Source organism: Panthera onca, chromosome D4 (assembly GCF_046562875.1).
Source record: "Panthera onca isolate mPanOnc1 chromosome D4, mPanOnc1 haplotype 2, whole genome shotgun sequence".
Lineage (NCBI taxonomy): Eukaryota > Metazoa > Chordata > Mammalia > Carnivora > Felidae > Panthera > Panthera onca.
This window is the reverse complement of record NC_138351.1, coordinates 57,012,291-57,036,157: the sequence shown is the minus strand read 5'-3', so window position 1 is coordinate 57,036,157 and position 23,867 is coordinate 57,012,291. Positions and strand designations below refer to the sequence as shown.

Sequence of the window (23,867 nt, the reverse complement as noted above, 5' to 3'; positions counted from 1 at the left end):
TTCTGACCTTCAGATTGTAACAGAATAAATCTGTGTTGTTTGAAGGCACTAAATTTATGGTATTTGGTTTAAAAAGCAACAGGAATCTAATACACCTTCCTATGTGCTGTTCCCTTGGCCTCCCCATCCATCTCTTTCATCCCTCCAATTCCCACTTGTTCAATATTTGATTCAAGTTTCCCTGACATTGCCTATCTTCTGCTGCTGCCCAGAGATGGGGTATATTTATCTCCTATCACAGCAGTCACCACTCTGGGTTACTGTTGCTCATGGATAGGTCTCTCCCTCACAGGCTGGGCATGGGTGCCAATAGAGCAGGGCCAGTTCTCTCTGCCCACCTAGCCCAGTGGAGGACCCAGCTTGGTAACTATTAAGTTAACAGATGAGTGAATGAGGGCTAGGTGAGTAGTTGGTACCATATAACAAACCATTATTCTATTTCCTTGGTGTTAGTATCTCTCCCTCGCTATTACTACCTGGCTTTCTCTCCCATCAGCCTGTCCTCTACATACAGATACTCTTTCATCTCTAGAAAACCAATCTGTGACTTCCTTCTTCGGTCCTTGGTCTAAAATACACCCACACCTGTTGTAAGTCTGTCAGTAGGTTTACTTTCACATGCGCATGTGTGTGTGTATGTGTAGGTTATGAAGACCTGTGAACCTCTTTATGTGTATTACCTGGATATGTGGTATGTGTGTAGTGAGTGCAAGACCTGTGTATCTCTGTATGGATGTGTTTTCATGTGCATGCCTGTGGTCTGGGTAGACTTGTTTCTCTATACATAGGTCTTCACTTGTATGTATGTGTACCTCTGTTTGTGGGTTGTGTATGAATGTGTTAGTGTGTGTCTGTATGAGCAGGGAAGGATACCTTTGACTTCTGCCCCCAGGGGATTTGATGGCCTGAGGCAGGAGTTGGTGTGCCTGGATAACTTACTGAGATGTTAATGGAGTTTTGTTCCAGTGCAGTCTTCCTTTCTTGTCTCAGGCAGAAGGCTGGGCCTTTTTTCTCCCTGTCTTTTGGGGTGAGCATTGCAGGCCCAGGCCCCTCAGACTAAGACATCTTCCTGACTCTAGCCTTGTGGAAGCCTAAGCTTCTTCAGGGGATTATGCTAAGGAGAGAGGAGAGGGTCAAAGCAATCTAGAGAGTACCCCTAAATGAAGAGGGGATCTGTGTTTGCAGGAGTAGGTGGGACCCACAAACACTGCCTACTGATGCCCTAGGAATGGAGACATGGTGAGCTTGAGAAGGCAGGACCCTGGAGATTGAGCTCCCAAATGGGCATCTCAGCAAAGAACATGTGAATCTCAGCATAAAAACCCAGGATTTTTGCACAGGTGGGGAGGAAGGGGTGAGGAGGTTCTCCCAAAATGACTTTCCTACTAGCTCCAGGAGCAAAGACCTGGGAAAGAAATTATAATTAGTTTTGTTTTGTTTTTACCATTTTAGCCATTTTTTTTTTTTTAAAATTTTTTTTTTTTTCAACGTTTTTTATTTATTTTTGGGACAGAGAGAGACAGAGCATGAACGGGGGAGGGGCAGAGAGAGAGGGAGACACAGAGTCGGAAACAGGCTCCAGGCTCCGAGCCATCAGCCCAGAGCCTGACGCGGGGCTCGAACTCACGGACCGCGAGATCGTGACCTGGCTGAAGTCGGACGCTTAACCGACTGCGCCACCCAGGCGCCCCAGCCATTTTTTAAGTGTACAGTTTTGTGGTATTATATTCACATTGTTGTGTAACCATAGATTTCATTTTTATAAAATAGAGAAACATTACTAATTCTACACACCTGAGCACACCAACCACTGGGCTCAGTGTCACAGGAAAAACACATACCAGTTATGGGGGGCACTATGGAGAGGCAGAGGACACCTCCTACCCCTGGGGGGAAGCCCAAGGAAGGATGGGAGGGAAAGGCAGGAATAGTGAGGACCCTCCTGTGGTCAGTAGTGGGCCGGGTGCGAGCTGGGGCAGCAGAAGAGGTGGAGCCAGGCAGTCTTGGCTTTGAGAGCCAGGCTGAGGTTCAGGAACTTCTACTGAGAGTCAGAGGGCCCTGGGAGCTGGGGAGACTTTGTCAGATTTGTGCTTGGGAAAGACTGCTCTGGCAGCCGTGCAGAGGAGGGCAAGGAGGAAAGAGAATGCAGAAGAAGAGGTAGCTGAGAGGTGCTTTGAATGAATAATGTGGAAGGCCTGAGGGCAGGTAGGAGAAGAACCAGGGCCTGGTCAGTGAGAACAGTGCTTTTTAGAGCACATAATCATCATAGCTTGATGAATGTGGAGGGGAAAGGAGGGAGAGGGAAGAGCCTTGTACAACCCTGTTGAGTGGGAGATGGTAGGACTGTTTATTGAAATAGTTAGCAAAGGGGGAGGATAGGCTTTGGAGAAGTTGATAATAATCCTGGCTCATACATTCAATCACTTGCATATGGTCATACAGCAAGTAAGGAGCAGATGGGCTCAGATTATATATGTCAAGTGTAAGGCACTAGTGGGACTTCTTGGTAGAAGGCCTTAGGTCAGTAGTTAAGAGAATGGACTTGGGTCAGATAAACCTGGGCTCCTGTTAACCTTGGACAAGGTGGTTAATCTCTCTACAGCTCAGTTTCCTTAAGTGGAAAATGGGAAAAGCTTGTACTTCATAGGGTCCTTGTAAGGATTTAATGAGATGATGTATATAAAGAAATTAGCATGACAGTGCCTGCCATGTTGTAAATGCTCCATAAATCTTAGCTTTTAATAACAAGAGCAGCAGCAGCAACAACAAACATCAGTCTGGGACTTGGGAGTGAGGTCTAGGTTAGAGTTAAGGCATCATCAACACAAAATGGACACAGAAGCCATAATGCAAAGGAGGACTTCAGTTAAGGAGAGAAGAGAGGAGAGAGTGGGGGAAGAGAGCACAGCCCAACAGAGAGGAGGGGGCCAGGGAGGTGAGGGAGACAGACAGAATGCTGAAGTTGAGGACAATGCAGCAAATCAGAGTTTTGGGTTTTTAAAAAAAAATTTTTTTAATGTTTACTTATTTTTGACAGAGAGAGAGAGAGAGAGAGAGAGAGCGCGCGTGCGCGCCTGAGTGGGGGAGGGGCAGAGAGAGAAGGAGACACCAAATCCGAAGCAGGCTCCAGGCTCTGAGCTGTCAGCACAGAGCCCAATGTGGGGCACAGGGCTCGAACTCACAGACCGTGAGATCATGACCTGAGCCAAAGTCAGATGCTCAACCAACTGAGCCACCCAGGTGCTCCGCAAATCAGAGTTTTAATCCAGACTATATCACTGCTCTCTGGGGCTTCAAGAAAACCTGTGGATTACCTGAGTCCCAGTTCCTTCATCTGTTCCATGGACCTATCTTGCATGCAGGTGAGGGATATCCATGATGAATGTAAAGCTCTGACAGAGTCTAGGTGCTTAGTTAACAATAGTTGTTTTAGGAAGAGGAATAACTGTTCCCAAAGAGGGTGGCTTCATGGAAGGCAGTGAAAGATGGAGTTTCAAAAAGGGATCAACAGCCTCAATGCTGCCAAGAGTCAACAAAGATTAGGACTACAGAATATTCATTAGATGTGACAAGGAGGTGAAAGTGACCTTGGTGAGCCACCTCCAGGGATGGTGAGAGCAGAAGGTGGGGGCAGCGGCTGAGGAGTGATGGGAGGTTGGGAAGAGCATCTGACAAAGCAGGTGACAGCTGGGCAGGGATGCTGAGGAGCGAGTAGGCGGGTAGGGGGCAGCAACAGGCATGGTTTCAAGATAAGGAAATCAGAGCAAAGTCACAGCAAGTCTGCCTGTCCCAGAGTATGACTGCCTTATGCTCACCCTGCTCCCACCAGCTGATGACTGGCTCCAGCCTTGGGATCCTTTGCTCTCCACACAAGGCCTCTCTGTCTGGGCACGGTGAAATCCCAGGGCCCAGGGTGTGTCCTGGGACCCAACCTGGGTCACCCAGTGCTGAGGTCAGTCACCTCCTCTCTCTGCCCTACTTGCTAGTGCAGCCTAGGAAAAGTTGAAGTGGTTCATACCTTCTGCCAGATCTTGACTTCTTGTCCCTGTCTTTTTGCTTGCCTGGATCTGCACAGCCCAGGGGAGATGGACAGTAATAATAAAAATAGCTACCAATTATATTCTTTCTCCAGGTCCTTTCCCACCAGTATTTAAACATGCCTATGTAAGAAACATAAAAGAAATTTTTAGAAATTAAATATAAACCCTCTCTGATTCCACATCCTTGTGTATCTATTCTCCTTCCCCCAATTTTTTACAATAATCTTGAGTCATCTGTATTGTATTAGCTTCTTACTCATGAAACCATTCAGATCTGGTGGCCACCACATATCCCATCTCCACTGCCCACCTTCCATTGCCCACTGGAACAACTTCTTGCCAAGAAAATCAACAGTATCCTTTCTTTTAAATCCAATGGCCCCTTTTCTATAACTACTGGACCTCTCTGACATTCTAGATTGCTGACCTCTCCCTCTTTCTTGAACCTCTGTCCTTTCTTGGCTTCTCTGAAACGGTGTTCCTTCCTGGTTTTTCTTCTATCTCTCTGACAGCTACTTCCTTATTTACTTTGCAGATTTATCCTTTCCCCTGCATCCATTAATGTTAGTATGGTGGACTCCTTTATGTATTGTTTGGATAGCCCTCCCTTCTGGTGAGAACTGCCTTTCACTCGTATGGTTATCATGGGAGCCACCATATAATGACCTCACTACCCCCCGTCCCCCCCCGCCCCATGGATCACTGATACAGGGAAATGGCACCTGACCAAAGCCAGGCTCATGAGAGCAAGTCCCTAGGAATTTTGAAACGAACTGAGAAGGGTAAGCTGGAACTAGAACAGAAAGAAATGAGCCAATATCTTGTTGGGATTTAAGCTATAAAGCTGAGAATTGCCAGAAGCTGGATTTATTATTATATGGATTGAAGAAACATAGGAAGCTTATCTGGAGAGAAAATAGGAGAGAGAGGAGGCAGGATGGGGACAACAAGCAGGACTTCCCAATTCCTCTGATTCTCCCAGTGTATCGCCATCTTGATTGCTAGAACCCCTCAGTTTCCTAATCATCAGCATTAGAGAACAGCCAAGAACGCAGCTTCTGCAATTCAGCAAGGCACATAATGACCTAGCTTCTAGCAGTCTGAGGTTCAGACTGAAACACACTTCTTATTCCAAGCGAAATACTTACACTGTTGTCCCCTAACTGCTTGCAGACCACCCATTTTTGATGTTTCTATCCTACCAGGCAAATGTGATGGTGCTTCTCATCGCAAAGTAAGTTGATTGGAATGCAGGTGAGGCAAGGGCATCAATCTAGGGCAGGTTGAAGAAAGGCTTCTAGCCCTGTCACTCCAGTGTGTGATTTCCCATGAAGCCAGAGGCAGATTTAGAGGGACTGAAAGTGCCCCTGTTAGCACTATGAAAAACATAGTACTAAAAAAGAGAAATTGCTCCAAGAGCTTGCACAGGCCCTGCATTTTTCTGGCAAACCTGAGGATTCAGAGAGCATGGTTCTACAAATTTTTAGTGTTGATTATGGTAGTAGAAATATGTTGTATTCATAGATGTCCTTCACCTTTTAAATAGTTTTCCTAAATGGGAAAATTCACATTTTAAAATCCAGCCTCCTGGGGCGCTTGGGTGGCTCAGTCAGTTAAGTGTCCGACTCTTGATTTCAGCTCAGGTCATGATCTCACAGTTTGTGAGTTCGAGCCCTGCATTGGGCTCTGCACTGACAGTTCTGAGCCTGCTTAGGATTCTGTCTCCCTCTCTCTCTCTGCCCCTCCCGGCACTCTCTCTCTCAAAATAAATTAAAATAAACAACAACAACAAAAAAATAGGGGTGCCAGGGTGGCTCAGTCAGTTGAGCATCTGACTCTTGATTTCAGCTCAAGTCATGGGATCTCACAGTTCGTGGGTTTGAACCCTGTGCAAGAACCTGCTTGGGATTCTCTCTCTTCCTCTCTCTCTCTGCCTCTCCCCTGTTCATGTGTGCACTCACTCTCTCTCTCCCCCAAAAATAATTTTTTTAAAAAATAAACTAAATAAAAAATAAAATAAAATCCAGCCTGCTTAGTTTAGAAGTCATAACTAAAATTTCCATCATCCTATGCAGCTTGTGTATAGGCAAGCTACTTTCCCCATGTGAAACTGATTTGGAAGTGAGCAATATGAGTGAGGAAAATATCACTAAAGTTCAATATTTCTGGTTCTCCTCTCCTTCTGAGAACTAGGAGGATTGCACTTCTCTTGTCTCCTGATGTTAGGGATGGCCATGAGATTTGTTTTGATCAGTGCAATGTGAGTAGAAGCCAGTGCGCATTTTTCCTCACTCTCGTCTACCACAGCAAACACCGATGGTTCCTATCAAGAGAGTGGTATTGGGTGCCTGGCTGGCTCAGTTGGTAGAGCATGCGACTCTTGACATGGGGGTTGTAGGTTTGAGCCCCACGTTGGATGGGGATTACTTAAAACAAATTACTTAAAAACAAAATCCTTTTTTAAAAAGTGGCAGCATCATAAGATGGTGAAGCCTCCATCAGCCTAGCTCACTGAGTGATCACAGTGAGCAGACTCCTCCCAGGTTCACCCATGCTGGACTGTAGCATGCAAGAAATACATCTTTGTTATTTTAAGCCAGTTAAGATCTGGGGGTTGTTTGTAACAATTGTTACCTAGCTAATTCTAGATACCTAGGAAGGAAGCAGGTTGGACATAAGACTTCAATTTCTGCTACTGCTGGTAGTACAAGTGTCCACTTTTTGGTGGTAGTGGTAACAGTGGTGGTTTCCCACTGGTTGCAGTATTGAGTTCTTACTGCAAAAGTGCTACAGAGCTTGTAAAGTTGGCAGTCAAATTAAACTTTTGGTACTTAGTATTTGGAGTGGCAGTGACTGTGGTTTCATCAGGTTGTGTGTGGTATGGTTTGAGTGTTGTTCCTAGAAACTGAGCCTCAAATCCATTTCTCCAGCCCTCCTAACATTTCTGAGCTAAATAATATCTTTTAACAAATCCCTTTTATGTTTTAACTATCTAGGGTGGATTCTATTTGTGAAAAAGAACTCTGATAAAATTATTATGTTTAATAAGTCTCATGTTCCATCAATTACAAAAGGCAAGTTATTTTATGAACTACAGTTGACCCTCAAACAACACAGGTTTTAACTGCACAGGTCCACCTATATGTGGGTTTGTTTTTTTTTTATAGTACCTTAAGTGTATTTTCTCTTTCTCATGATTTTCTTAATAATATTTTATTTCTCTAGCTTACTTTATCATAAGAATACAATATATAATGTATATACAAAATATTGTTAATCAACTGTTTATGGTATCAGTAAGACTTCTGGTCATTAGTAACCAATTAGTAGTTAAGTTCTGAGGGAGTCAAAAGTTACACACAGAGGGTGCCTGGTTGGGTCAGTGGGAAATGTGTGTGATTCTTGATCTCGGAGTTGTGAGTTTGAGCCCGCGTTGGGTGTATAGATTACTATTTAAAAAAAAAAAAAAAAAAAAAAAAAAAACTTAAAAAAATGTTTTTAAAAAGTTATACATGGATTTTTGACTATGTAGGGGATTGGTGCCCCTAACCCCTGTATTGTACAAGGGTCAACTGTACTAGGAAAAATAAAACTAAAAAACTGTTACATGCCACTTTTTGTAAGACTATATTCTGATTTCAGTTTAAACTGGGGGGGTGGGGTGGATGTGCTTTAGGATGAATAAGCTATTAGCAAAAGGAATTCTCCCCCAGATGAAACTGACAGCTGATGATGATTTTAAAAGAATTGTATCATTCTGGGAAGAAAATAAAACCACACCCAATCCTCATAAATGCAGAGATCTGTGATTGTTCAATCCCAGGATAATCCCTAAAACACCACCAGAAAGTGTAGTACTTATTAGTACAGTGCCCCACAGAGAAATCCTCCACAATTATGCTCTCAGAACACTGGATAAGGGATCACATCTTTGTGGGGAAAACCTGGGGCAGCCAGATTGGCTGACTGAGAAACTGTAGCTAAAGAAGTGAGTCAAAAGATGCCATGAGATTTCCTACCCCACAATTTTCATTGTCATTCATGGCCAAAAAATATAGATGATACCCTTTCTCCTTTCTTCCTTCTTCCCTCCCTTCCTTCCTTCCTCTCTTTCTCTTTCTTTCTTTCTTTCTTTCTTTCTTTCTTTCTTTCTTTCTTTCCTTCCTTATATTTATTTATTTATCTGTTTGTTTATTTATTTATTTTTGAGGCAGGGGGGCGAAGAGAGAGGGAAAGATCTCCTACCAACTAGAAGATCATGACCTGAGCCGTGATCAAGAGTCAGATGCTTAGCCAACTGAGCCGCCCTTACAGTGCTTTCCTTTTACTCCATTTTATTCTTTATTTCTTCCATCTCTAGATATCAGGAATTTGGGGGTTGGAGTTTTTTTGGGGGGTTGGGGGTAATGGTTTAAAGGAGTTCAAAGGCAGTTCAAACAAAGGTAATGAGATTATTAGAAGCCATATTCACACCTTATAGAAAACTGACTGGAACATGAAGGGACAATACCCAGAGAACCTATATATGAAGAACAATGGTGCTATGATATAACCCCAGAAGCAGTAGCTGGATGTGTCATTGATCTGCTCTATACTAGAGAGGAGGTGAATTTACTGGCAGAAATATCATGGAATGGCTGGAATATGTAGGTGGGGACATTTTTGGAATCATACATATAAGAAAATGATGTGTGTGTGTTGGGCAAACAAGGGGTGGACTAGGGCAAACACCTGCCAGTCTGCATTCTGTCTTCTCCTAGGACCACCCCTCTGTCCCCCAATGCCATGTTAGGCAATCTGAGCCTCATCCATCTCTTGACCACAGTTGATTGGTCTAGAATTAAGCATCTAACTAAGCTGAGCCAATCAGAATACTTCCTGAGGAATTTGCAGACTGTAACCAAGAAAAAGAAACCAGTGTCTTGTTGAGTGCCTAGACAATAAGATTGTGAAGCTTTGTGACTGTCTGAAGTGATGTTTTTTACCATGTAGACCAGAAAAGCATTGAAAGCCAGTCTGGAGATGAGGATGATAGGGGCAGGGGAGAACAGAGGAGAGACTGGCACAAAGTAACAGATGAGAGGTGGAGAGAGAACCTAATGGCTTCTGTGACTATTAGTTCCAGTTGTTCCTGAGGCATTCCTGTCTTTAGGTTTCAGTATCTGATTATAAATGTTTTTTGTTTTTTTGTTTTTGAACCAGGTCTTATTCTTCGGTGAGCTCGTCCACTTTTCTGATTTGACTACTACTCATTTTCTGATAACTCACAACATGTCTTGAGCCTGAACCCCAGACCTGCTTACCCAACTGTCTATGGGACATCTCAACTTGGGTGTCCAATTGGTACCTCAAATCTAGCATACCTAAAACAATTCATCATCCTCCATCTCCCCCCACACACACACCACCCCAACCCCTGTTGAAACTCACCCCTTTTCGTGTGTTTTCTATCTCAGTAAATGGCATCACAGTATCCCTAGTCACCGACCTGGGAGTTATCCCAGACTTTATTCTCCCTCTTACTCCTCATGTCCTGTAGGTCTAAGTCTCTAAGTCCTGCCAGTTGTAATTCCTAAATATTCTCATTGTTCTCTTTTTCTCTCCAATCTTCTTCCCCTACATCATTTCAGTCCTTTGTCATTACTCTTTGCCTTCACTGTCAAATGCCTTCAATCTCTCCTTCCACCCAGCAGCCCATATCATCCCTCTAATTTCTGGATATGATCACATTTACTCCTCTGCTCAAAAATTTTCAGTGGCTCCCCACTGTTTTCAGGATAAAATCCAAACTCCTGCAGCTGGGTCACAAATTCACTCACATGACAGATGTGCAATATAAGTCTCCTCTGTTTCCTAGAAGTAATTGATCTTGCTCACAATGCCCCCACCCTTGCTGGGTAACAGGGGCAAGGGAACTAAATCCATTCTGGTAAAGTCAGTAGGGTCTAAAAATTTATTTTAGACAGTCTCTAAGTAATTCAGTAAGTTTGGATGACTCAGTCTTTCAGATTACCTTACCCTTCCCTTACTGGTTTCCAAGATAGCATTTGGATTTATAGGGATCTCATGTGAATTTCACGGCATTGAGGAAAGGGGCCTCTTAGCTATATGGTCCTTGGAATTGTGTCAGTTGGTATTTGCTGAGATGTGGCTGGTCCAGTATAAATGAATTGGTGAATTACAACCCTGAGCGGTAGCTATTACTAAAACAACTTTACAGATGAAGAAGCTGAGGCAAAAAGGAGTTAAGTAACTTGCTCCAGGTCACGAAGTTAGTTAAGTGGCAGAACCAGGAATCAACACCACCCTTATTCTGGAAGGCACTTCGATCTATGTCTAGAATTCCAGAGATAAATTAAGGCTGGATTGGGGAGCATTGAGAGTCTTCGTGGTATAGTTTTAGGATTGTGCTCATCCATGGAGAATATGTAGAGCAGGATGGAAAAAGGGTCCAGTTCAGAACACTTAGAAATCACTGGTGTATGAGGTGGGTAGGAAGGCCTACCTGACAGCTCCTGCCCAAGTTGATCTTCCTCTTAGGAGAGACTCTAGGATGGAGAGAGTCAGGAGCTTCTAGGATGGAGAGTCATGCCTGGTCCTATTCCCGCCATGGATGAGCGATCTCTCAGAGTACCGCATTCCTCTCTGTCCTAGGCTCTCCCACAGCGCAGCAAAGCACGAACCCCCGACCAATACTGGGTAGGAACTCAATAAATATGTCCAAAGAACTTGTATTGGCAGAGCTGCTCACATCTCCTGGGGCCAGGGAATGTAAAGCCGCCTACAAACCCTCTAAAGTGGGGGTGCAGGGTCCACCCCCAGGTGGGAGTGGATGTGCAGAAGTCCAAGGGGCTTCCCAGATGAGGAGGTTCAATCTCCTCCCAGATGTGGGGGCCCAAGGCCTTCCTCCAGATGACCGCGGCAGAGGCAGATATGGAGGGGCAGTTTCCTCATGTATAAGGGGTACAGAGGCTTTTCTCAGATGTTGGATGTACAGCTCTTCCGGGTGTTGAAGGTGCAAGAAATTCCCAAAAGTAGGTGGGCTTCATCCCCGCCCCCTTCCCCCGGAGAGATCGAGACCAAGTAGTCCCTTCAGTCCTTCTCCCGCCCCCTCCCCACCCGGGCACAAGGGTTGAGCCAGTCCCCACCCCAGCGCGCGACCAATCGCCCAGGAGCCTGGCGCAGCCAGCCAATCGGGTGACAGCAGTGGCGCGGAGATGGCTCCGCCCTCCACAGGCCGCCGGCGCCGGCCTCTCAGGAAGCGAGGTTCTCCGCTGTTTTTGCTGCCTGCCGAGCCCAGTCGAGCCCAGCCGAACCCAGCCGAACGTAGCCGAGCCTAGCCGAACCCCGCACCCGGGCCGCCGCCGCCGCCCGAGCGCCGCCGAGCGAGCTAGCGAGCCTCCGCGGCCGCGGAGGAGGCACCGCCCCTGGGGGAGGAGGTGCCAGCTCGCCGCAGACCGCCCGCGGCAGAGGCCGCCCCGGTCGCGCCGCGGCGGGAGCGGCCGGCGGAGGCTGCGCGGCCGAGGGGGAGGGCCGGGGGAGGTGACATCGCCCCTGCCCGCCTCCAGCCCCCCCCTCCCCTCCCGCAGGCTCCTGAGTCTCAGTCGGCGCCCAGCATCCCGCAGCCCCGGACCCTCCCGCGGGCGCGCACACCGGGCTCAACTCAGGTAAGGGGGCCCTCCCCCCACGGGCACGGGCCCCGAGAACTAGAGACAGAGACAAAGAGACCGAGACCCACATGGAGACGTAGCGGCACAGCCGGGGGGGGGGGGGGGGGGGAGGAGAGACAGACACAAAGAGACACACGAGACTCACAACTACAGAGACAGACCCCACGGAGAAGGGGAGAGAGACACGTCCACGGGGACAGAGCGACACACAGCCGGGAAGAAAGACCGAGAGACACGAGACCCATACACACAGAGACGGATACAGAGATACACAGAGATAGCCTGGGCGAGAAAAGAGACACTCAGACACTCAGAGATGGAGACAGAGACAAATATAAAGAGAGCCACATAGCTGCACAAACATAGAGGTGGGTATACAGAGGCAGAGGCACACATCTAGGCAAGGGAACCTAAAGACAGATTAAGAGCCAGACACAGACATACACAACTGACCTGGAGAGACAGTCCCACAGAGAGGCACACCCCAGTATACAGCCTTGGATACACAGACCCACACATGCCTGCCAGGGCCTCCACAAAGTTCCCTCTGTCTGAGCTGGCACCTCTGGAGGTCTCCTGGGCTGGCTGGCTGGCTGGAGTCCTGAGAAGGGGGAGGCGCCCAGGCCACACCAACACTGGTCACAATCCCCATCCTTCAAGGCCTTGGGCTTCCTCATCTCATCCATTCTCACAGCACTTTTGAGGGCTGGAAGCTTGGTGGGCAGGGCCAGGCCATGCCCATTGGTTCTAAGGAGAATGAGATATAGGCTGTCTACTCTAGCTTCCCCACTGTGGCTACACCCCCATCCAGGTGCCCAGAGCCAAGCCTCAGGATGGGGGTGTTGGCTCTGTGGGTTATTGGGCCTGCCGGGACCCAAAGTCTTCTGCCAGGGAAGCCAGAGATGTGGGACAGGATTCTCTTTTTTATCCCTCTCCTCCTAGGCCTCACCCTACCCCTTCCTCACCACCCTTTCCTCTGCTGTGTACCTGCCACAGGCTCAAGACTGCAGGTGGACATCTCCATTGCCCAGGAATCATTGAGTGTGTGGACAGAACAGCCTCTTTGGAAGGCCAGCTGTACTGGAGTCCTGCCTCGGCATGGGCCTTGCCATCGAGCCAGCCCCGTGGTCTGTGCTGGTCTGAGGGTGCTGCCTGTCATGGGGGCAGCCATCTCTCAGGGGGCCCTCATTGCCATCGTCTGCAACGGCCTTGTAGGCTTCTTGCTGCTGCTGCTCTGGGTCATTCTCTGCTGGGCCTGCCATTCCCGCTCTGCGGACATCGACTCCCTCTCTGAATCCAGTCCCAACTCCAGCCCTGGCCCGTGTCCTGAGAAGGCACCCCCACCCCAGAAGCCCAGCCATGAAGGCAGCTACCTGCTGCAGCCCTGAAGGCCCCTCACCTAGCCTGGAGTCTGGGACCTAAGTCTACCCCACCCAGAGCCTGGAATCAGGATCCCAGGGTCTAGCCAGCCTGGGGTCCAGAACCCAGAATCCAGCCTGTCTGGAGCTGGACCTAGCAGCCCAGAGTCTAGCCAGCCTCGCTCCAAGAGGGGCTCTGGTGGCCCTAGGTAGACAGGCCTGGGGTGGGGATCAATGAGTTGGTGCTAGGGCCAGGGCCACCTCGACTCTGCTCCGTACTGAGGGCCACGGGTTGGGTCCACCTCTCCCTAGGCCAATCGCCTCCAGGCCCTTGAGGTTGGGGAAGCAAACTGGAATCCATGGCAATAATGGGAGGGTGTCCAGGCTGGGCCCCTCCTTGGGTCCTCCCACTGTTTGCTGGATAATAAATGGAACTATGGCTCTAACCTGAGATTCCCTCCTCTTCCTGGGGACTCTGTGGTAGAAAAATTAAAGGTGTGGGGTGAGTTTCCAGACACAGGTTTATTTGTGTAAAGTAGGATGCGATAATGGTTGAGGGCTGAGTCCTGGGGTGAGGTGCTGGGACCAGGGCTGAAGGAGATACTAAGGGTAGATACTGGGACCTGATCAGGGGTTGGGTCACATACTTGGTGCTAAGGCTGGGCTTAGGTACCAGGGTCAGGGGTTACAAGTACTGGGTTCAAGAAATGGGACAGGGATTGAGACCAGGCTCTCAGGTCTTTGTTTTCACTTCCCTCACCAGGTTCAGCAGTTTATCCAATTTTGCGATCTCCACAGCTGGACCCTTCTGTACCTCCTGCCCCTTCTTTTCCTGGAGTGGGGGGAGTACATGTGGGGGAGGAATGGTGAGGGGTGGGCCACGTTTCTCTGGGTCCCACCTCTGGCTCCTTTGCCCAGCCTGCCCCAGCTTTGTCCCACCACTTTTCTACCCAGTTAGATACTGGATCCCCGCCTCTCCCCACTCCCACAGGGTCCTTCCCCAACTCAGGTTAGGAGACATGGGCTCAGCTGGGGCCCTCAAGAATCTAGGTGTGGCTCTGAATCTAAGATCAACAAAGGGTCTTGATGCTGGGAGAAGGTTTCCACCCACTGACCCTCCCAGGAACTAGCCATTCAGGCTAGGGAGGGCTGTAGCTCTGGGGAGAGGTGAGGGCTCTGACTGTTGGGACCACCCTTCCACAGGAGTGTCCCTGGCTGAGTCCTAACAAGGAACTAAAAGATGGGTGTTTGCTGAGGGAGAGAGGTGTGGACAAAGCCACAGATGCCCTCACCTAGTACCAAAACTTTCAGATCAGGTTTGGAGTGGAGTGACATTTGGGGCCAGGTCTGCTGTGTCAGACATACCCAGGGTGGAGGAGGTTGTCAAGAGACCCAGGAGGGCAAATGAGATATCCCATGTGATTCCAGATGTCATTAGGTGCGACTGTTCCTCAGAAGAGCAGATCCTAAATTTATGACCCCTCACCCCGGTCCACAGGGCACTCTAATGCCCTGAGAAAAAGAGAATTGGGACACTGGGGTATGTGTAACTCACAGGCCCCAAGAGCTCTATGGCAGACCAGCACTAGTTCCATACTCCCTTCTGTTCAGGCAGCGGGATATGGGCTAGGCTGGGGCAGCTGCCATTTCCTGCCTTCCCTCTGTTCCTGAGCCCCCTCCCCTGCCTTCTCAGCCACCTGTGCCCACTGCTCATTGGCACCTGCTCCAGCCTTGCCTGCTGAGGGCCCAGCCTAGGTTTGGCCTGGGCTGTGAGGAGGGGAGAGAGTACATGGCCAGCAAGCCCCTTCCTGGCCCCATCCGGGCCGCTGACACCACGCAGATCTTAGATTTCCTCCTGGTGTGATTGCTGCACCTGCTCCGAAATCTGTCTCCCTCTCCCCTTGTGGCCCAGTGCCTTTGCCACTGCCCAGTTCACCTCTACACTCTCTAGGCAGAGGATAAAGATGACTTTTTCTCTAACTACTCTCCCTCCCAAATCAAGTTAGTGCTCTCTTCTTGGCTTCACCCCATCCCCTAGGAATTTCGGGACGTGGCTTTTAGTTTCAGCTTTGTCATTAATTCCCTATATGACTTTGGGCAAGTCCCTTGCCTTTCTGGGCTTCTGTTTCCCATCTATATGGTAGTTAGGGAAAGATAGTCTTTGACCTCTGACAAGTTGTGCTCTGACACCAATTAGGGGAAGCTTCATGGGTCAGGAAGTTGGGCCTCTGTGGCCAAGCCCTCCTGAGAAGGGCAGGGAGACTGAAGCCCGAAGAGGGGCGGGGGGCGGGGTAGGGATGCCCAGAAGACTTCCTTTTGCACAAATCACTTGACTACTGATAGGATCAGATGACGGTTTCACAGGAACCTCTAATCCACTGAAGTACTAGCCCTCAGCTGTGTCACCTGCTCAGGTCCTCTGTTCCCCGGGCATCTATTTCCTCAGGTCTTCAGAGATATAGGTCGCCGGATATACAGAGCCCAGCTCCCTTAGCTATGACTGACCCTTGCTCTGAGAGGAGTTGGGACTAGGGGAGATCCTTGCCTCCCTGGGTCAGAGTGGGCAAGGCAGCCCTCCCCACCCCCAGATCTACCATCCTCATGGTGTGATGGTTGTACCCTTGTCTCTCACTGGGCTGTCCAGCTCTGCCAGCTCAATCTTCAGTCTCTCTCCTCACTAAATTAAGATCAGATTTCATCTGTTCCTTCCCTCCTCCTTGAGGCCAACTAGCTGGGCTCAGCAAAGAGCTTCAGACCATGCCCAACTCCTCCATCCCATCCCACCCCACCCCATTCCTAGCCCACCACAGCCTCTAGGCCACAGCTGCAGGCGCTTAGCAGCCTTCTGAGTATTTATAGCCAAGTCCACCCCCTCCCCCAGCTGGCTACAATTACAGGCCCGGCCAAACTCCCAGTCCTTGCCTTCTGGTCATTGTGCGGAATAGATGAGGCAGGTACCAGAGGTACGTTGCGGTAGCCCCTGCCTTGGTAAGGGTGCAAGGAGGCAGGTATCGGTAGTTGAAAGAGGCCTGCCCTTGCCTCAAACTGCAAATAAATGCCCCATATTGCAACCAAGAGGTGTAGTCATCAGGGCAACTTGGTCCAGCCCTGGCCCAGCTCTGATCCTGGCCTAGAACCCGGCAGAAAACAAATTCCATATCCTGTCTTAGCACCCAAATGGGCAGGACTGGGCTCTGGGTTATTGGGCTCTGGATTCTAAGGCCTGGACTCTTACATCTGAATCAGGACTCTGAGATCTAGACTTTGAGGTCCTGGCTCTAGGTTTCATGGCCTGTTTTCAGGGCCTTTGGGCTCTGGGCACCGTCTCCAGATCAGTACAGATCTCGGAAAGGAACCAGAACTCAAAAGGAGGGCTGCCTAGCTGCTGACCTAGTTACCCTCTTTTCCTTTTTACCTTTTTCCCTGTGTGGACCCGCAGCTCCCAGCTCAGGGACCACTAGAGCTGAGGCCCTTTAAGCCCAGCCAATGACTAAGTGACTAAGCTACAAGCCCCCTGCCTGGATAACCTGGTCTACACCAAATAAGCTGATGATGTCCCCGTGCTTCCCCAGGCTTTGGACCCAGATAGTCACCTGCTTACTGGATGTCTCTACGTGGGAGCCCCCCAGGTAACTTAGATTCAGCATTTCAAAACTGATCTCATTGTCTCTCCGCAAACCTACCTCTTTTGTGCTCCTTATTTGGGCAATGACGCCACCCTTACCCTGCATTTCCCAAGCCAGAAACGGGCGGGGGGAGGGGGTCACCTCCTGGCTCCTCCCCTTTTTCTCAACCCCCACCACTTTGGAAACTTTATTTCTTACAGTAGCCCATACTACCCAAGCCTGTACCTTTGGCATCTTGCGCAAGTTGGGTGAGAGCTTGAGGCAAGTGACGTGCCCACGGTCATCACCCACAATGATGATAGGGTGGATGGGATTGAACTGCACGTGGGTGATCTTGTTCTTCTTTTTGGCCACCACAGGCTGGTTGCAGATGGCCTCATACTTGTTGATGGACAAGTCAAACACATGAGTCTGTGGAGAGGTGGGTGTCAGCATACTCAAGGATAATAGGGACCCTGTCCCCCACTTCAGAAGAACTAGCACATGAGTTTTCTGGGGAAACACATCAGAAGTCTAGCACACTGGAGCTGGAGACAGTGGGAGAGGGAATTTGTGTCTCTGATTACATTTTCCTGTGGTTGAGGGAATGAGAATAAAAAGCTTAGAAAATTTATGCAGAATTAACAATAATGGCAGCTACCATTTGTTGAACACTTACTATGTACCAGACTTTGCAGGATCATGTTACATAGTTGTACACCTAATAATCCTCACAGCCACTCTATAGGGTAGGTCCTGTTATTATCCCCATTTTATAAATGAGGAGATAGAGGCCCTTAAGGCTAACTTGCTAGTAAGTGGCAGAGCCAGGGTTTATATCATATGCGAGGGTTTAATATATGTGAGGTGCTCAGACTGCACTTGTCATATAAGTGCTCAACAAATATTTGATCTTATTTTTACCATTCCCTAAGTCCAGACCATTACTAACTCTTGCCTGGACAACTGTGGCAGTTTCCTAATGGGTCTCTCTGCTTCCGCTCTTGCCCCTCTACAATCCATGCTCCAGGCAGCCTCTCAACTTACCTTTAAAAAATCTAAAATCTTCCAATAGTTTCCCTTGGCAGTATATATACAATCCAAATTCCTGACTCCAGATTCTCCGCTCTCCACTCTCACTTCCTGCTCTCTCCTTTGCTTCCTAGACCCAGCCATATTTGCCTGCTTGTTCCTTAAACACCTTCAAGCTCATTCTCACCTCAGGGCATTTGCACTAGCTATTCCCGCCATCTGGAATGCTTCTCTCTGTCTTCACACGGGGCGGCTCTTATCATTCAGCTCTCAGCTTGAATGTTACCATTTGAAGAAGCTTTCTTTGACGACTCTAAGAGACCAGTCCTTTTCTTTACATCACTCCCTTTCTCTCTCTCTCTCTTTTTAAAATTTTCTTCAAGTAATGACTTATTTTTATTAAGTTTTTTTATTTTGAGAGGGGGAGAGAAAGAGAATGCCAAGCAGCCTCTGCACTGTCATTGTGGAGTCTGACGTGGGGCTTGAACTCATGAACTGTGAGATCATGACTTGAGCCAAAACCAAGAGTTGAGTGCTTAATGGACTGAGCCACCCAGGTGCCCCTTTTCTCTCTCCTTTAAAAAAATATAACTTTATTGAGATATAATTCACATACAAAAACATTTACCCACTTCAAGTGTACAATTCTTGGTTTTTAGTATATTTACAGTTATGGAACCATCACCACAACCAATTTTAGAACATTTTCATCACCCCAAAAGAACCTTTGTACCATTAGCAGTCACTTCCTGTTTTCTCCCACACCCCCAGCCCTAGGCAACCACAAATCTACTTTCTGGTTCTATAGCTTTGCCTATTCTAGACCTATATAAATGGAATCCTACAAGTGTGTGGTTGTGACTGACTTCTTACACTAAACACGTTTTCAAGTTCATCCATGTTGTAGCATGTATCCAATACTTCATTCCTTGTTATTGCTGAATAATAATCTTTTTGATATACCATATTTTGTTTATCCATTCATCAATTGATGGATGTTTGTATTGTTCCACTCTTTGGCTACTATGAATACTGCTATGAACACTGTGTACACACATACTCCTCTTTTAATCCCTGCCTAGCACTTAACACTATTTTTGTTGTTGCTTTTTTTCTCTGTCCCTTCACAAGAATGTGAGCTCTTAGAACGATAGGGACCTGAATTGCCTGGTGCTGGGCCCTTTCTGTTCAGCAAATAGATGACTGATTGACTTTAGGGTGATGCCTTAAACTATAGTCTTTCCTTGAGTAGTTGCCTGTGAGTTTATATCAAAGTCCATAAGGAAAAATGGATTTGTATCCAAGAATTTTCTCAAAAAATGTTTGTTTCTGAGCTTTTACCAATTCTCAGTGTTACACAGACCCCTCTCATCTCCCCTTCTCAGACTCAGCTTGCACACTCTCAGGGATGAGGAATTTGCTACCTTTTAGACATTATTTCAATCACAGATAAACTCTGGCTCAGAAGTTTCCCTTACATCAAGGTTGTCCCTGCCATCCTGTAGCTCCCTCCCCAGGGCCTTCAGAGAAGATAACTGCTCCTCATGGCATCTTATCCCCCAGAGTGTTCTCTCCTTTAAGATGAACAGCACCATTTTCTCCTTGAAGCCTCATGGGGTGAATGATTCTTTTTTTGATAGGGCTCTGGGTTGCCTAACCCTTGAGAATACAGAATCCTTATGTCCCACCTTCCCCTACCTGAGCAGGGTACTCTGTGGGATAAGAGGGAGCCCCTGAGATACTTCATCCTATCTCTAGTAGAGGGTTGGCCAGGGCACTCACCTTCCCATTGGTGGTAACCGCTGCAAACACAGTAGAAGAGTATGGTGCCCAGGCCACATCGCCCACAGCTGAATTTAGATCATAGATGAACATTGGGGTCCTGCAGTGGTGGAGGGGTAGAAAGTTTGCCATACAGAGGGCTCATGGTGCTAGAGCCCCGGTGGCCCCAGCCCACAGTGCGGCCTGAGGGAAGGCATGTGTCTCACTTGATGGTGTGGTCCCAGATCTTCACTGTCCAGTCGGAGCTGCAGGACATGAAGACCTTGGTGTGGTATGGGTTCCAGGACACAGCATCCACTGCCATGTTGTGGGCATCATAGGTGTCAAGGAATTTGCTGGAGTAGGATTTAGAGCACTGGGGCAAGGGTGAGGGTGGTGGGGGGGGTCAGGAATGAGAGAGAGGTCAGCAGCCACCACACTTCCCTGGGTGCCCTGGAGGGTCAGAACCTAAGACTCCTCTTCTGTCCCCACATTATTGTCACCGCTGAAATGGGACTAAGCTACTGGCTGCTCTTCTCTGTGCCCTCAACACTAGAGAGAAAGGAGGGGGGCACCTGGGTGGCTCAGTCGGTTAAGCTGCCGACTTCAGCTCAGGCCATCATCTCGCGGTCCGTGAGTTCGAGCCCCGTGTCGGGCTCTGTGCTGACAGCTCAGAGCTTGGAGTCTGTTTCAGATTCTGTGTCTCCCTCTCTCTGACCCTCCCCCATTCATGCTATGTCTGTCTCTGTCTCAAAAATAAATAAATGTTAAAAAAAGAAATTAAAAAAAAAAAAAGAAAGAAAGAAAGAAAGGAGGGGCTTAATGGGCTGGGGGTTGGGTGGGTAGGGAGTTTTCCTGGAGGGTGAGAGGCAGTGCTGTAGTCTGCCCAGAGGATTCCAGGCCAAGTAGAAAAGGCCTTCTCTCTGGGAACCAAGGCCAAGCAAGCCTGGGGGCCCTGGGTGATGTGTGCCTTAGCCTTTGTCCAGGCCAAGGCCTGAGTCCACTCACAGCCTATAGAATCCTCACAATAGTGATAAACATTCCACCTTGCCCAGGTAAGAGCAGGTGCAGAGCCAGAAGCAAGTCCCAACTCATGACTTCCCATTGGGTTTCTTGCCCAGACCATCATGCCCTTCCCTCTCTCCCTCCAGGAGATAGTGTGACTGACTAGTCTCTTCCCTTCTGCCTCTCCCACGCTGCCATAGGGAGGGGTGTACAGGGGGGTGGGGACCTCTTTTGCATTCAGACCAGCTCCTGCTGGGCCTTAGGGGCTCCCGGGAGGCTGCCTGTAATTAACATTCTGAGTTTTTGAGCCTAAGAAAAGCTTGCAGCAGAGCTATTTCTGGATGGATGGAGGTTCAGAAGGATGTTCACCTACTAACACTGAGACCTTGCAGAAACTGGCCTTGAAGTTCCATCCTACTGGCTGAGACACCCAGGATTCAGAGATTAATTTTCTTGTTACCTGGCTTTCAAAGCTCAGCTGAAGTTCTCATCTCTTCCAGGAAGTCTTCTCAGAATGTTCCAACTCCCCCCCAACACCCACTCCTACTTCTACTTCCTCTACTCCTAGGAAGGGAGGGAGGGCCCAGAGGGAAATGTGCCAGACTGGGCTAAAGTCACCGTCTAGATTTTCATCCTCTTTCCTGCAGTCATCCACTCTTCCTGCCACTGAAACAAGTCAAGAAATACCTTCTCTTCTCCCAAGAAGCTTCCTAGAACTGGTCAAACCCTAAGATCTGTCAGAATAGGGTCTGTTGAGAAGGATAAACTCTCGTGGTTCTCAGGTCAGTGCTGCCTCACCTTGTAGATTTTTCCTTCCTCTGTGCCCACTAGGAACATATAATCGATCTCTTTGTGGAAGTCAAAGGCGGTGCCACAGCCTTGGGAGAAGAGGTACAGCAGTGTTAGACCGGTTCTGGGAGGGAGGCTCCCAGCACCTCCTTTACCCAGCAGACCCCTGTGACAGCCAGAGCTCTGGCTCTTGCAGGCTGTTGCAGGGGCTGGGGCTAGGCAAGCAAACAGAAACCGGCCGCCTGGCCTGCTGCTTGTCCCAGGCAGTTGGGACTGCAAACGGCCAGTGCTTCTGCAGACAGGATGGGGCCTGGGTAAACAAGGAAGGAATTGATTTAAACAGGGTCAGGGTCAGGGTAAACAGGGACAGGGTCTGCAAACAGGGACATGGTCTATGCAAACAGGGATATACTCTGCATAAACAGGGTAGGAATTGAGTAAACAGGGACAGGATCTGGGTAAACAGGGGCCTGATCTGCATAAACAGGACTGGATCTGCATAACAGCACCTGATCTGCATAAACAGGAACAGGGTCTGCAAACTGGGATGGGACCTGCATAAACAGAGAGGGTCTGCAAACAGCCAAGCACTGGGAGGACAGGGCCAGGCTTCCATCCAGCAAAAGTGGAGGAGGGATTGCTCGGTAAAGGGGGAGGGCTACCATCTCTGACCCTCATGAGGCCTGAGTGAGGTGGCCGGGCCTGGGTGTGAGTGGGTTGGGGATCTTACCCACTGTGTGTAGCTGCAACCCATCGAGACCACCCGTGGTACCGCCCTCCACTTTCAGTTTGATGACATCTGTGTGAACCAGTTCGCTCTGCAGTCACAAGGGATGGGGGAGGGTACATGGGTGGGGCCACATCAGCAGGGTTGAGAGCAGACTTTGCCATTCAGCTCCCCCCAAGCCCCATCTCCACCCCATATGACCCTTTTTGGGAAACAGGCACCTTTAAGAGCGTCCAAGACACAATCCTGCCGTCAGATGACACAGAGAAGAAGTTAAGGTTGTTGTCCATGTCATCCTTCTGCCACCTGACCTGAAACATCCCAAACCGTGAGCTGTGGGACACTGGTATGGTGTCGAGTTAGGGCTGGGAGCTGAGCAGGGCTCCCTCAAGAGTCCATGTCAGGTTCAGAAGCAAGTTCTGGGAGCCCATTTCCCAGAGTCCTGCAATTGGCCTTCCCTCCCTCCCTCCTTCCACCCATCTCTGTCTCTCTCATCCCTCCCTCCCTGACCATCCTGGGATAACAATGCCACTCAGGGCACTGCCCTAATCCCCTGGCTTGGTGTTGGAGGTGCCCAATTCCTCCCTGGGTTGGGTTCCAGAGCCAGTTGTAGGGGAAGATGGTGTCTCTGGTCTCAACCTCCTTATGTAGAAAGGGCCTGAAAAGGACAGAGTCCATCAACCAGTTTCCTCATTTATAAAATAGGAACCATAATAGCACAGGTTTGTTGTAAGGACTAAATGAGACAATGAACATGAGGCCCTGATGAGAGAACATTGCAACTATTAAATGTTCAATAAATGTTAGCGAATATCCTCATTATGACCCTCATCCTAGGAATCAGGGAGCCAAGGTTCTGCAGGAGAGTTTTTCCTGCTCTCTTGGGGGACAAGGAGGAGAACGTCCCCTCCCCTGCTCTCCGCTTCCAGGTGGGCTTTTCTCTAGGTGGTCTCTCCTCTGTTCCCACCTTCACTTCACTACGAGCTCCTGCTCCCAGAATCGTGCTCCCAAATCTCAGATTTGAGCTGCATTTCTGCATCTGCAACTTGGGGTTAATAACCGTGCCCCACCCATATTCTCAGGGCTGGAAGAAAACATATGGGAAAGTGTTTTGGAGACAGAGCTGTTGTCTTATGAAGATGACACGCTTGAGGCTCAAGTTTCTGTTGCCAGATGTGGAGGCCTGGCCAAGCTGTGTCCCAGAGAGCTAGGGTGGGGCTGGGTGCCCAGAGCTTTCCATACTCCAGCTCTCTCCTGACCTCCCATGCTGGGACCCTGTCCCTTCACCCTGTCATAAGTAGAGGCCCAGTGAGGGAGGATAGAACCCAGCTCAGCTTCCTGTGACCAGAGCTGTCACCATGGCTGTTGAGGGGCGTGGTTTAGGGGAGAGGGGATGGCCTATCCCCAACCAATCCCCAGGCCTGGCTGATCAGAGCTACAGGAGGGCGGACCCAGTCCTGCCTGGGCCTGTCCTGTCAGCTGGTTCTTTTTTCCACTGGGGGGCCTAGAATACCACAGAGCCTCTGAGGTATAAGTCAGAGCTGACCCTTAGGCTGAGACCAATTCCCCTTCTGTGTAAAGGTAGTCTCTTTAAAGGGGGGAGGGGACAGGGGGTGTCAAAGGCCAGGCTGTAAGAGGCGCTAGGGAGCTGCAAAGGGAAGTGTTTAATGAGCAGCCGCCAGCATGCATGGAAATTGTATTTCACACCCCACTTAGCAGCCTGATGCCCAATGGGGGTTGCTGTGTATATTTGCAAGTGAGCCTCTGTGTGTGTGTGTGTGTGTGTGTGTGTGTGTGTGTACAAGTCAAACACATGCTCCTGGGGTGGAGGTGGTAGTGTAGGAACAAATGGTGGTGGGGGGGTGTCAGGTGGTAAGTGG

At 49.0% G+C, this 23,867-nt stretch overlaps 2 protein-coding genes and 1 long non-coding RNA gene across 3 annotated transcripts in view; 2 read left to right on the top strand and 1 right to left on the bottom strand.

Annotated features, from left to right (window-relative positions):
- The first annotated feature begins 11,302 nt into the window (after positions 1-11,302).
- On the top strand, positions 11,303-13,514 carry ENHO (energy homeostasis associated). The gene is made up of 2 exons (XM_060609468.3): positions 11,303-11,707; positions 12,707-13,514. The coding sequence occupies exon 2, from the start codon at positions 12,868-12,870 to the stop codon at positions 13,096-13,098; it is 231 nt and encodes a 76-aa protein (XP_060465451.1). The 5' UTR covers positions 11,303-11,707; positions 12,707-12,867; the 3' UTR covers positions 13,099-13,514.
- A 57-nt stretch (positions 13,515-13,571) lies between these two features.
- Positions 13,572-23,867, bottom strand: part of DNAI1 (dynein axonemal intermediate chain 1) — a 59,300-nt gene continuing 49,004 nt past the window's right edge. Inside the window, exons 14-20 of the mRNA XM_060609451.3 lie at positions 22,209-22,298; positions 21,991-22,078; positions 21,270-21,349; positions 19,694-19,842; positions 19,488-19,587; positions 16,920-17,105; positions 13,572-13,900 (exon numbers count right to left, since the gene is read on the bottom strand). Coding sequence (XP_060465434.2) covers positions 13,802-13,900; positions 16,920-17,105; positions 19,488-19,587; positions 19,694-19,842; positions 21,270-21,349; positions 21,991-22,078; positions 22,209-22,298 — 792 coding nt within the window. The 3' untranslated portion in view covers positions 13,572-13,801. The remainder of the gene's footprint in view (positions 13,901-16,919; positions 17,106-19,487; positions 19,588-19,693; positions 19,843-21,269; positions 21,350-21,990; positions 22,079-22,208; positions 22,299-23,867) is intronic.
- On the top strand, positions 14,441-18,600 carry LOC132663281 (uncharacterized). The gene is made up of 2 exons (XR_009603002.3): positions 14,441-16,697; positions 17,054-18,600. It is a non-coding gene; the product is annotated as an uncharacterized LOC132663281 (long non-coding RNA).